General features: G+C 36.9%; 1 protein-coding gene across 3 annotated transcripts in view; it reads right to left on the bottom strand.

Annotated features, from left to right (window-relative positions):
- The window catches only part of LOC136678029 (CAP-Gly domain-containing linker protein 1-like), a 43,093-nt gene extending 30,460 nt beyond the window's left edge, over positions 1-12,633 (bottom strand). For 2 of the 3 annotated variants that reach the window (XM_066655791.1, XM_066655792.1), the window contains exons 1-8: positions 12,446-12,633; positions 10,280-10,791; positions 8,968-9,092; positions 8,479-8,695; positions 5,723-5,878; positions 4,828-4,919; positions 3,865-3,925; positions 599-703 (exon numbers count right to left, since the gene is read on the bottom strand). In XM_066655791.1, coding sequence (XP_066511888.1) covers positions 599-703; positions 3,865-3,925; positions 4,828-4,919; positions 5,723-5,878; positions 8,479-8,695; positions 8,968-9,092; positions 10,280-10,791; positions 12,446-12,539 — 1,362 coding nt within the window. In that variant the 5' untranslated portion in view covers positions 12,540-12,633. The remainder of the gene's footprint in view (positions 1-598; positions 704-3,864; positions 3,926-4,827; positions 4,920-5,722; positions 5,879-8,478; positions 8,696-8,967; positions 9,093-10,279; positions 10,792-12,445) is intronic. The other variant, XM_066655793.1, reaches the window with a different exon arrangement.
- Between the last annotated feature and the right edge of the window lie 1,293 nt (positions 12,634-13,926).

The raw sequence follows: 13,926 nt of genomic DNA, 5'->3' as shown, positions 1-13,926 counted from the left end.
ACTAAGTTGTTATTTTTGTTTATTTTTATTTATTATTATTGTTGTTTTTTGAAGGGGTAGGGTGCCAATACTTTCAGCCATGTCTGAATGTTACATTTGCTTGAGCAGGACCCTGGAGCTGTGTGGCAGCAACATCATGCCCTGTTGCATCACTGTGCCACCCATCTGGACACTGTTTGATTAATACTTAGAGTTACATGCATTAAAATATGAACTAATTTTACGATGTCTAACTTTAAAATATATTCAACTGCTATTTAGCTTCAGTGTACCTGATGTGTATATCTCTTTCCAAATTTAAAACTTGTGTTTTGTAGTAATAAAATTATTTGCAATAGGAGGAATTCTTATTGAACTGAATTAATGAAAAATTTTTTCCAAATGTTTCACCTGAAGTATTTCAAATGCCCATGATGTCCTACATGTGTATTTGACCCAGGACTGAAGAGAAATAGCTGTTGAAATCTACAAAATGGTTAATGTGTCTAATATTATGTTGAAAATAATGCAAACCATTGACCCAGTCTAAGAATGTTTTCATTGATTCATCAAGCACCCAAAAGTCATTAAAACTAAGGCACAGGTTGAGATCCATTACCCTAGAGTCTTCTAACTCCCTCTGGAGTTTGTCAGCTTTGGTCTTTTCAAAAAGCAGACTTTGCTCGAGCTCCTTAAGGAGGGCATGCTCCAGTCTGGTCTGCGTCTGTTAGTACAGAAGGGGAGAGGAAGAAAGACATCCAGTGCCACCATCACATGCCAGCCCAATGCACACAGGTGAGGAAAGTGTAAGTGTAAGGGAGGAGGGAGAGGGAGGGTGAGTTTTGATGTCACATGCAGGCCAGGGTAATATCACAGCTGAGGATGAGGTGAGGCAGACGCAATGATGGATGTCAATGTTGAACAGGCCTGCAGCCAACCAAAAACAAGCTTGTGCTGGAGAACAATGAATGAGGTGAAGTATGACACGCTGTTTAAAATGACATACTGAGCAGGTGAGCAAGCAGACATCAAATAAACACAAAGAGGAAAAGATCATAGAGTTACAAAGCACTAATTTAAAATGCAGTTTGAGAAGGTTAAATTTCAAAATGTGATCTTATACCAAGCAACCAAGATTACCCTCAACTGAAGTGTATCAGAAAGCCCCAGCTAAGGAGTAGAATCATCCAGATTTTAAGCACTGCACTGTATATGAAAGAAACGTTCAAAGCAAAAGGAAACGGGATCTCCAAAAACAATATACTCATAATATATAAGATTCTTTCACTAATAATGGGATAATCCAAGCACTTTGAATTTGAAATGAAAAAAAGTATATAATATTCATGTTGCTACGAAGTACTTCAGGGCCAATCAAGTAGTCAGGCAAATTTAAGATTGTATTTGTACCACACATACACAAATCTCTAGTTTTTTCGATGTTTGAAAACTAGAATCAAAACCTTTGGTCCCAAATGATATTTTTCATTGTTGAACTTTGAACATGTTCAATTGCTTAAATGATCCCAAAATAAATAAAGTAGCAAAAGAGAAGTTGACATTCTGTACTTCGATACTGTAAGCCCATGATTTTCAAATCCAGGGTGCTAGAGTAAAAAAGATAACACTATCAAAACGGTCAGCATCCAAGGAGATATGGACTACACTGTAATCACAGCACAAAACCTTGGCCAAATCCTACCAATACAATGTTTGGGCGGTAGTACCAGGACAAAAACTGAAATTTATTTTCATCAATTTCATTAGGTTCAATGAAATAAAAAAATGTCCAAACAAACAAATAGATAACTGTTAAGATTGACTAATAATATTTTATTTTAAAAATCAGCCATTCAACCAAGTAACATTGAAAATTTACCCATAAATAATAATGAGCAATAGGAAAAATAAGACTTATTTCTTCAAGTATGTAGCTAAAATGGAATACCGTGGTGTACCGTGTGTTTGATTCTACAGCAGTCCTACAAACAGAGCTTCAGGAATATTGTCGTCTAATGGGTGAGTGGTGCAAAACTAAAAAGACCAAGGCAGGAATACTTTTTGTAGTACTTGGGCAAAATTAAAAGGTAAGAAAAAATAACTGAATTTCTGCATCGTTAAATTTTCTTTTAAATGTTTTTAAAAAGTATATATGTTGCCATATTCACACAGTAAAATTTTACTTAGTACTGAGTGTAAGCCATTTACTTTCACTAGAAGAAGTGCTTTTTTCCCCCAAATATAGCTAAAAAAAAAAAAAAAGACAACATGGTTTCAACACTCATGCAATGCCATTACAGTGCACAAAAGTGTACCATTCAAGTAAATTGTATACTGCACTATTTTTTTTGAGTAGGCCAAACATTAAACACCCAGGTTATATAACATCACCTCAGCATATCTCGGCTTCCATTAGTGTGTCTAGACCGACCAGCTCTCTGCAATACTAAGTCTTCCCTTGTCATATAGCACAAGAAATGGAAATCATAACATAGCAACTGAGAGTAAAACTTCAGCATTGAGTCTGTTTTTGATTGTTATGTTCTAGTGATATACGCTCATCATCATTACTAACAGAAAAAAAACCTGCTACATATATTAATTTTTAACTGAATGCATGCTGAGTGTACATTTTACACAGCTGAATGTTTTTTTTTTTGTTGTCAGCAACATTTACTTAAGCCTTTCCTTTGTCTATTATCCTGGTGAAACTACACAAGCAAAAATCTCTGTAGTAGCAGTTTAAAGTGAGTCTATATTTAACGGCGTTTCTCAAGTCCTTGGCCCCAGGGTGTTCTGCATAATATTTGTACTACTCAAGTCTATACCTGCTATTAGGCAATTAAGTTAATAATCCCAAAACTGCCAACTTAATATAAACTATTTAAATAATTTAATTTTGGGATATCAGTGGATCATATCAGTGGATACATATAAAAAGTGATTCAGTCTTTTTGACATAAACTCTCAAAACAATCCTCATTTAAAAAACAGAATGCAAATCATTTAAACCCTATATTTAATTCAGACTAGTACAAAGCCAATATTTCAAATGTGTAAAGCTGTGTCCCCACTTTCCTAAAGGTTTGTACATTAAAAACTGTAAAATATTTTAACAGGTATTTGGAAACCTGCTGATGCTGAAGTAAAACTCTCAAAAGGGACACTACACTACATCAGCAGTAAGGATGGGTATTCTTTCACTCTTTCCTGAACCGGTTCCCAATTTTCCTTTGTATTTCAATTACTGACTATTTACTGAAAACTATGGTAGTTTAATTTAAACTTGTAAAATATATATAATTTTTACCTTGTCCATTCATAGAAGGGAGTATAAATCTCCACTTGAGTGTGTAATTACTAATACTACTGAGGAAATATTTTTTTAATCCAGTGATTCATGTTGTGATATTTGGGAGGAAAAGGGAAGAGTGAGGGAGAAGTGAAAATGAAATACAGGGTAAATGAAATGTAATGGACCTTTTTTTTTAGCATTGCTCTATTCTCACAAAACAGAGTTCAACATAATAAATAAATAAATAAACGGGTAATACATATGCATTAGTCTTTCTTTAAGACACCTTTCACTGAAATTGCCAGTCTAATCTTCTCCACTTATCAAATATGAAATGCTAAACCAGGGGTGCACAACTTCTTATATATATATATATATATATATATATATATATATATATATATATATATATATCACACTCACACACACTGTGTGAAGAATGATTGAAAGTAAAGCATGTGTAGTGTAAATCAAAAGTTTGAAGTTAAACACTAGGCGGCAGTGTTCCTCAATTTAATGAAGGTTGTGCACCCTTGTTATATATACCGTGCTTTTCAACTGTATTAATTGAAGTCTCCACGTACTCTTACCTCCAAGTCGCCTTTGGTAATACAGGCCTCTTCCACTCTAAACTGAAGGTCCTCCACTTTTCTGTTGGTGGAAAAAAGTTTCAGTTACATTCACCATCATAGTAACAATGAGAGTAATACATTTTTGCCCTTACATCTCTGCAACTTCAGCAAATCATTAACACAGAATGTAGCACTATTGCAATCATGCAGTCTCAGTAACATCTTTGATATAAGTTTAATTCCAATCATTTCTCAAAACCTATGAATCACTAAAGTGAACAATACACTATTTGACATCAAATAAAGCAGCACCTAAAAACAGTTTTAAGAATGATTTAGAGCTCAAAGACTGATAGAACCTTAAATTAATGGACTGGTATATTTTAGATCAAGAAGAAAAAAAGATTTATCATCAAAATCCACACTGACTGATAATTTTACTTAAATAATTTCAGAAAGATCTTTAATAGACAGATACGCTTGTAGCTTTGCTGTAGTTGATGCACTATGCTCTAGTTAACAATTTTCAGATTTCTCAAAAAACAAAATATCATTTGTTCTGGGAGACAACTGCTGTGCTTGCAGAAGCTTAACCTTCATCTCGTTCACAGCACTGCCAGAATAGGACAACATGGCTATTTTAATTTTGCAAGAGAGAAGCAGATAGTTGACTGCTTCTGATGTATCCTCACTAATGGATTTACAGTTTGTTTTGTGGTTGGGTTGCATTTCGCACAAAATGGTGATAAGAATCCATTTCCTCTGCACAAAGTAAGGAAATAGTTCCTATCAAGAATCAAATTTTTTGACTGGTAGCAGCCTGTTCAGATTTCCATTGCTAAAATAATGCAACCCCATTAACTGCAGTCATCACTAATGTTTGTTTGCTCTTTTTTTCAAAAATCAAATAGCATCACTAATTTAAATTACATAATAAACTTTTCAGAAACACATAAACCAATCTATTTATACCCAGCTCACCTCCTTTCTTCCTCCAGTTGGTTTAGTAGCTCCACCTTTTCCCTGTCAGCAGCCTCCACCAGGGTTCGTAGGTGATCCATCTTGCCTTCCATCTATAGCCAAAAAAAGTACATTACAACTCTGTACTTTATCAGCTAACCCATTTTAATACTTACACCTATTTACAGCAAGGGCCAAAAAACCTGAATTATCTGCATGGCACCTGTCAGATTATTATTACTATTGGACTCTTAGTGTGATAATATAGGCATTCGTGTTTAATACTAGTGATGTTTTAGATATGTTTAATCTTTGACTGTTACTGTTCTTAATCAGTTTGTTTGACAATTTCATACATTTGATAATGGAACACTAGGTAAGGTTTGGTATTATTTCTCCTGGCCTTCACTATAGTTTCAGAGTGTAAATCAAATGTATTCACCCTATTACAGGTACATGAACCATCACAATGATTTTGAAACTAATTTTAAGGCAGATTTACTTAGGAGGCTACTTTAGAAAAATACCTCAGTTAGTTATATTCATGCACACTCAGTGTGAGAGATTCATGATGCGGTGGGTTTTTGTTTGAAAGTTTCCTTTCGCATGCAACATTCTATTTTGCTTTGAACCACAAACACCCAAATCTGATCAACATACTACAGTCACTTGGAGTAAGTAATCCCAGTTTCTGATGCAAACCCATTCCATGCAAATTTAACAAAAGTGTCACGTAGTATAAAGTGGACCATTTGAGACTTTTGTTTTCCAATAAATTATTTATCATTTTCATATTATATCAATAACAAAGAAAACAGAATTAAGGAGAGGAACGGAAAAAAATAAACCCTGGTTTTAAAAAAAAAAAAGTACATGGTTTTTATTTTTTTATTTATATATCTTTTAAAAATCATACCTCTCCCACATGGCTGGTTGCTTTGGCAACCTCAGCCCGCTCCAGGTCACGCTCAGCAAGAAGCTGCTCAATGTGCTGCTGCTTCTCCTTCAGAGCTTCCTGCAGTGCAGTGGTCCCAGAAATCTTACGAGCATACCGTGATGATGTTTCTGTTAACTTCATTGTTGTGAAGGAACGCATAAATAAAAAGTGTCACTTGGGCATAACTGGGTTAAAACATTAGTAGTTTTCAGACATACATGCTTTTTTTAGTATTGTTGTAATTAAAAACCATTCTCCTAAAAACAGAATTAATCTGTTGGAGCAGATCTTACAAAGGTCATCACTTCTGGAGTCACTGAAAAATGACAATACAAGTCAGCAAAACCAAATAACAGCACATCTGAAAGTAACCTACGAAGTGTGATTAAAATAAGAGAGATCTTATCCTGTTGCTGTTGTTTACATGTTTTGAAAAACAGACACTTCTGTTCCTCAAGTCTGCTCCTCCAGAAAAGTTCCAAGTTTCTTTATACTATAATTTCTACATACTTTAATTAACAAGTATAGAACAAGTCAATAAATTCCCTTCTAGAGAAGACTACCAAGTCAGAATATCAGAATATTTCACACTGGTAGTGAATAGAAGCAGACATGCAAAGTATTCTGTAATCCTAAGATACTTCACATTAAATTATTTCATTAAAAAAGGTTAAAAAAAAATTCTGTATATACATAAAAAATACAAACATTACACATTATAAAATCATATATAGTCAGAGAAAATGTAATGTTTGCTTTATAGTTTTTGATAGTAAATGAAATGCTTATTTGTGTACACATCACTTTTTTTTGTTGTTTGAGAAGAATAAAGCAATAATGACTAAAACCTGAACAGGCTCGTTTAGACAGGGTGAGAAAAGTGCTCTGTTTGATCCTTGTGGTATTTTGACCCAGCACGAAAAAAGATATACAGAGTGGGCCATTTATATGGATACACCTTAATAAAATGGGAATGCTTGGTGATATTAACTTCCTGTTTGTGGCACATTAGTATATGGGAGGGGGGAAATTTTTCAAGATGGGTGGTGACCATGGCGGCCGTTTTGGATTCAGCTTTTGCCCCCCCCCAATGGGAAGAGGGTCATGTGACACATCAAACTTATTGGGAGTTTCACAATAAATTAGTTAATTAACGTGACTTTATTCTTTCATGAATTATTTGCAAGTTTCTGCCCACTTATAAAATGTGTTCAAAGTGCTGCCCATTGTGTTGGATTGTCAATGCAACACTCTTCTGCCACTCTTCACACACTTATAGCAACACCACAGGAGAAATGCTAGCACAGGCCTCCAGTATTCGTAGTTTCAGGTGCTGCACGTCTTGATGGTATGGTGTGGTATATGGGGTACAAAGATAGTTGGGCCATTCTTCATCAATGGAAACCTTAAGGCCACTGGATATGCGAAACTGCTACATGATGATGCGTTTTCCTCTTTATGCACTGAAGCTGGCATGTTCACTGAACTTTTCCAGCAAGATGGTGCACCACCACATTATGGGTGTCAGGTCCGAGCATTCCTAGATGAACAGGTTCCTGGAAAGTGGATTGGTCATTGTGAATGGCCCCCAAGGTCTCCCGATCTGACCCCCTTAGACTTATATGTTTGGGGTCAGCTGAAGGCAATTGTCTATGCTGTGAAGATACGAGATGTGCAGCACCTGAAACTACGGATACTGGAAGCCTGGGCTAGCATTTCTTCTGCGGTGTTGCTATCAGTGTGTGAAGAGTGGGAGAAGAGGGTTGCATTGACAATCCAACACAATGGGCAGCACTTCGAACACATTTTATAAGTGGTCAGAAACTTGTAAATAACTCATGAAAGAATAAAGTTACGTTAAAACCAAGCATACCATTGTTTTTCTTGTGAAATTCCCAATAAGTTTGATGTGTCACATGACCCTCTTCCCATTGAAAAAATTAAAGTTGGAACCAAAACGTCTGACTTCAAAGTGGCCACCATGGTCAGCACCCATCTTGAAAAGTTTCCCCCCTCCCATATACTAATGTGCCACAAACAGGAAGTTAATATCACTAACCATTCCCATTTTATTAAGGTGTATCCATATAAATGGCCCACCCTGTATAACATGTTCCCTTTAAAATCACAGCCTGATTCATGATGAACACAGCACAGTTAGATCGATTTAACTGCATGTAGACCAACACCGTATATGCACTAGAAGTAACACTTGTCTGTGCACCAAAACTCGTATATATTACGTATAATGTTTTTTTAAAAATGTATTTAAAAAACAAACAAACACATGACATGCTGGCTTCTATATATATACACACACACACACACACACACACACACACACACACACACACACACACACACTATTAAGGTCCAGGTTTTAATTAAGAATAATAACCCTGGTAGACCAGTTGGTTCAGTTAAAGGCAACATTTACAATTGTGAGCAAACACTATGCTCTGGTTTCTTTCAGAAGCTCAGTGTCTTTTAAGGTGGAAGTGTATGTTTGACAAAAAAAATAAATAAATAAAAAAATAAAATAAAACCTGTAGTGTCTAAGTGGCTGAAGAATTACCAGATACTCATTTGTTACTTGAGTACCTATGGAGCAGAAATAGAGCAATATCCTGCTCTATTATCCTATCCTGCTCTGTTATAAAACGTGCTTGTTGATTAAAATCGTGAATGTTGCCTTTAATTAAACTAAACAGGAAGTCATGGTGTGAATATCTCACCAGTCCTGTGCGGCTGGGCTTGCCGCTTACAGATGAAGCCACAGAACTCATAGAACTGATTGAGGAGGTGCTGGGGCTGCGCTTTAAACCTGCTGGTGTAGCCACTACCTTCCGTACAGTGGTTTTTGCCTTGGCTGGAGTAGTAGAGGGGAAACCAATGCGGGACACCTTGTGCACAGGAGCAAAAAGGCCATACTTGGGCTGACACTGGAAGTACCTAAAACCATAACACATTTACTTAATATTTACTTAATATTTTTTTAGGGTTTTTTTTGTTCAATATTTAGTTATTGGATATTTTTGCTCATTTATATATTGTAGCCTTCAGAAATATCTGTACAATGAAGGCAAATTATTTTGGCAGCCTTATATTCACTCAACTTGTAATGCTATGAAAGACGTATTACAAACACATACATAAAAAATAAGATAAAACTAAACAAAAGACAGTTTAGGTGCAGGTAAGTTTTTAATAGATGTGATGAATACCTGGTTCCAGCCACTGCACCATCATTCTTTCCTAAAGGCTCATCCAATTCAACTCCACACCACTCGCCTTTGGCAAAATCTGTTTCCCCTAAGAAGCGCACTACACCAGCTTTAGTACCACCAACCTGGAAAAGAAGATAAGCATAAAACCAGTGATGAGAGGGCAGTGCCTCTTCACAGCCTAGGATAATCTATATTCACAGTGCATATTTTATTTCAACCCATAATCTTCTTCAATCCATAACATTTATAGAGCAAGCTTACCATATTATCAGCTGAACACTGATTCTGACCTACATATTCCAAAATCTACTTAGATTTACACACACACACACACACACACACACACACACACACACACACACACACACACACACACACACACACACACACACACACACACACACACACACACACACACACACACACACACACACACACACACACACACACACACACACACACACACACACACACACACACACACACACAGACACACACACACACACAGAGAGAGAGAGAGATTCTTTAAATATTCCGTAACCCTCCAACACTGCTGTAAGGCAACGAATGAGTGGGTGGGAAGTGGCGATGTGAACCACAGAAATGAAAAGAGTGGAAAAGGGACATATTGTAATTGAATTTGATTTCATTATGGTTTCGTTACCATTTTGAAGGCTTTGATATCATCTGCAACAATGTCGTGGTTTTCTATTAACTTGTTTAAAATTGAACTGAGAGTTAAGTAGCACCTCCTACAGTTAAGCCCAAAAATATTTATAGCCATGAAATAATTTTAATTAAAAAATTAATTTATTTTTGACCAATATGTTTCTTCTGGCTCAAAATGACAAACAAGTGAGTGGTGGTAGTGTGACTAAAAATCTTTACTTTTAGTAGTACAAAATCTTTTATTTTGAGTCTATAAATAAAAATAGAAATAATCTGACTGAAAATGTGTTGTGTGATCATCCTCTAGTCCTTCATCAGTGGTCACTGAACCCTGCCACAGGACAATTTTTGGTTGGTGGACTATTCAACAGTCCAGCATTGACACTGAGGGGTTTAAAAACTCCAGGAGCACTACTGTGTCTGATCAACCCATACCAGCACAAATAATACCTGCTCTTCCATTGTCCAGAGCACTAAAGAACAGGGTGGAAGGAGCAAACCAAGTATGCAAAACTAAAGATGGACTACAGTCTGTAATTGTAAAACTAATCACTTCCAATGTTAAACTCACAACCAATTGTAAACATATGTCAGAAGTGGCAGAGAGTACAGGCCCAGCAGTAGTTGTAAACATTCTTACCAGGACACGATCGCACAACTTTAGCTCTCGTTCGCCTTTCTTCACTGAACCGGTCTCTGACAGGTTGGACACTGACTCACTGTTGGAACGAGTGAGGTTAGAGGCTGTAACTTCAGGTTTTGTAGGTGTGGCAGCTTTTTTGGTGGTGACAGTGGTTGATGGAGCAGATGCTGGTGGTGTGGTGGAAGGGGTAGGTGATGCAGGTGCTGTTGTAGTCCCATTGGCCTCACCCTCAGTACGAGAAAGTTTAGAAGGCCGTGTAAATATACCCCTCAATGGCTCTGATTGAAAGTAGCGGACTCCTGCCACTGAGCCATCGTTCTTTCCAATAGGCTCGTCTAGGACAATGCCTGCCCACTGCCCTGGAGCAAACTGTGTCTCGCCCAGAAACTGAATGAAGCCTGGCTTGTTGCCATTGACCCACACACGGTCCCCAACCTTGAAGTCTTCTGCTGCATTTTTCTCATCAGCTGAGGTTTTATCTCCTGCTTTGTCCGCTGCTTTTGGACCAGCTGTTAGAAAAATCAATCAGTCAATATATATTTATATAGATATTTGTAAATTCAGGTATTTTATTCTGAGCAGATTTAAATAAATATATTTAACTATAATTGTGTGCACCTCGTCTGTATTCTGGATTTATCTATAGATGTGAGCAAATGTCTGGATATTTCTAATGACAGGTTACCTTTCAAAGTTGGAATGAATCACAATCCTTTACAGGGAACAAACATAAAAGTGTACAATACTATTTTGAATGCATGTTATGAAGTGGAGTGCTAGTGCGTCTGGTGGCAGGGCAGCAACAGTGTAAAATGGAGTGTCAATACTGGGCACCACACTTGGAGATCACACTTGGAAAGTCCAGTGTCTTATTTCTCCTCCTGCAGTATCATGCTGAGCCCTGCTGACCAAGTCATCCAGACTCTAGCTTCAGATGGAGGAATAGCAGGTGAAGAGCACAGTGAGAACAAGAGGCAGCTCACCATGTCCTCCATTGACTGCTCTTCCAGACTCTCCCTGCTGTCTGCAGCTTAAACTAAGTTTAAACTAAGAATACACCATCAGCGGGGGGCATTGCATGGTTGCTCGGTTTCAACATTGCTGTGGCTGAATACAGAGCACAGAGATAAACGAACAGAGTCATGACAGAATAATTATTTTTATTCTTTGTTTACCACGGTGTCAGATGTGTAAAGTGTTGCCAAGCTCCAAGCAATTTTGAGGAGCTTGTGAACAGCAGAGAAATGTAACCAACACAGAGCCGTGGCTCTAGTTAACGTGCCTAAATATAGCCTCAGAAAACGCGCATGAAAAGGAGAGTATTTCCTGATTTATTTCCTATTAGTTACCACACTTGGCTGTAAATTAATCCTACTAGCTCCACTGCATGATAATGTTGCATTTGAAGCTCTGAGCTCTTTCAGGAAGTTCTGAATTTCAACGTCACAATTTGTACTGAAGAACCAACGCTTCTCTGGTTCTAGGAACAAACTAGCTAGGAACAAACTTTGCTGGTTTGCAAACCAATTTATGTCGGTGGAAACAAGCTAACACTTCCAATGGGAAATGTTCTGGTTCCTTTCCCATTAGGGAGAGATGCAAAGAGCTGGTTCAGAGCTCTAGAAAGATAGTGATGGAGACAGTACCTCATACACTGAAACGGCACTGTCTAATTTTGACTTAATAGGGAAAACTCATTATAAGGTCGATATAAGACTCCGCTTAAAGTTTTCAGGGTCAAGGGGTTAAGAATAACACATATCGGTTTATTAATAGCATATAATTCTGGTTATAATTAAAAATTTTACCAATAAACTACAACATCAATATATTCTCTGAATAGTCTTCAAACTTAAATTAAAAAAAATTGTAGGTCAGTGTTATTATGTTATGTATCATTTCCTTCAGATTTTCCTGCACATTTTTATTTAGACCTCCCCCCACCATGTTAAAAAAAAATTAGAAGAATTATTCCCTGTAAAAGATGTGTACTTACATTAACTTTGAAATCAAAACACGTCACATATCCAGAGGTGCCCAAGCTTTTGCATATGACTGTATATTTGTAAATGCTATTAAATCTATAGTAGAGTGGGTATGAGAACAAACAGAGCCACAGAAAAACAAAGTAAACTATAGGTAGTGTAGGGTAAGGATACATACATGAAGGAGATGTCTTGGTTGTCCCGGTCCCAGACCCAGCAGGTTTGCTGATCTTGCTCGGGGCTTTTAGCCCACTGGGCTTGGCTGTGCTCATGGTTCCTCTATTTGTTCTATGTCAGATGGCTTTGCTCTACCACAAAACATTGACCCAGTTTCACAATTAGCAGCACCACCACCACTTTACATGCGAGGACCCCAACAATTAAAAAAAGAAAAAGAAAGAAAAGAAAAAAAAAAAAAAGGGGGGGGGGGGGGTTGGCAGGAAAGCAGTGATGCTCAAGGAATGATTTGAACCACTCTGTAAAAGAGGAAAAAGGAAGAAAATCAATTTTTACATTTCTTTACTATAAACAATACATTATTTCACTGTTAAATGCACAAACCATTAGGGGCAGTACAAGTTTCCAATGACTGGAAGGAGCTGAAACCCATTAGAGAGCTCACATATTTTCAGAGTTTTTGTTTTTCTCTGTCTTTGGGTTGCATTGGGGTGATAATTTTGTGCATTTCTTTGTGTGCGTTTTTGTTTCTGTGCATGTTGTTACAAGATGTGTGTGCGCACATTGGTCAAGAATTTTCACCATCAGCCTGTGTCCCAAGTATTGAAGTGTGGCACCCAGATACTGCACATTTCTACTGCACATGCTACTTTTGGCATTACCTGAATATAGGATGCGGTACAGCTATATCTCAGTCTCCAATCTCTCATTTGTCACACTATTTACATGTTAATTTTTTTTACGATGTACATCTGTTTTTTTTTTTTGTTTGTTTGTTTTTTTAAACAGAAAATTACTGTTTTCAAAAAATAAAAAACCCCAACACAGTTCTTGAATGTAAAATTTAAGATTGCTAAAAATAATATTGTAATGTCATATACATTTTGATCATATCATTTATGGTGAAATTTTGGCAATCACAGATGCCACTTTTTACCATAATTTCTACTATTAAAAGAAAGAAGGGGGGGAAAAAAAAAAAAAAAAAAGGTGCAGTACCAGTACCCCATTTGATTAATTCCTCAGGAACAAGGTGTATAAATGTACTATTTTTGTCTCTAAGCCAATCTGATTTTTTTAATTCAATAAGAGGTTTAAAAATGTGCAAAATCCCAACTACTAACTTCAAAATAAAGATCCAGTATAGAAAAGATATCCAGAGAAGAGAAAGTCATCCATTATTATCATTGTTGTGTTGTTCACAGCTCATTTCATAGCCAGGATGGTCGCACATGTACATTAGTCCCCCACATGGAAACTTTGGCCTGTCCCACTGTTTGCTCCCTCAGGAAACAAGAATTGTGCAAGCATTTTTGGGAGAGAGTGGAATAAAACACGTTAATTTGCTAAAAACACCTTGGACAGAGAATACCACAAGACAGGAATCAACACTGGACTGGCTTTTTCAAGATCGATAACACTAACAGTTTCAGACCTAAATGTCCAGTACATTGTATACTTTTGGTTGTTTTATGTTGGTTT

Source organism: Hoplias malabaricus, chromosome Y, assembly GCF_029633855.1.
Source record: "Hoplias malabaricus isolate fHopMal1 chromosome Y, fHopMal1.hap1, whole genome shotgun sequence".
Taxonomy (NCBI): Eukaryota; Metazoa; Chordata; class Actinopteri; order Characiformes; family Erythrinidae; genus Hoplias; species Hoplias malabaricus.
The sequence above is the reverse complement of the archived record's forward strand: the minus strand, read 5'-3'. Positions and strand labels throughout refer to the sequence as shown.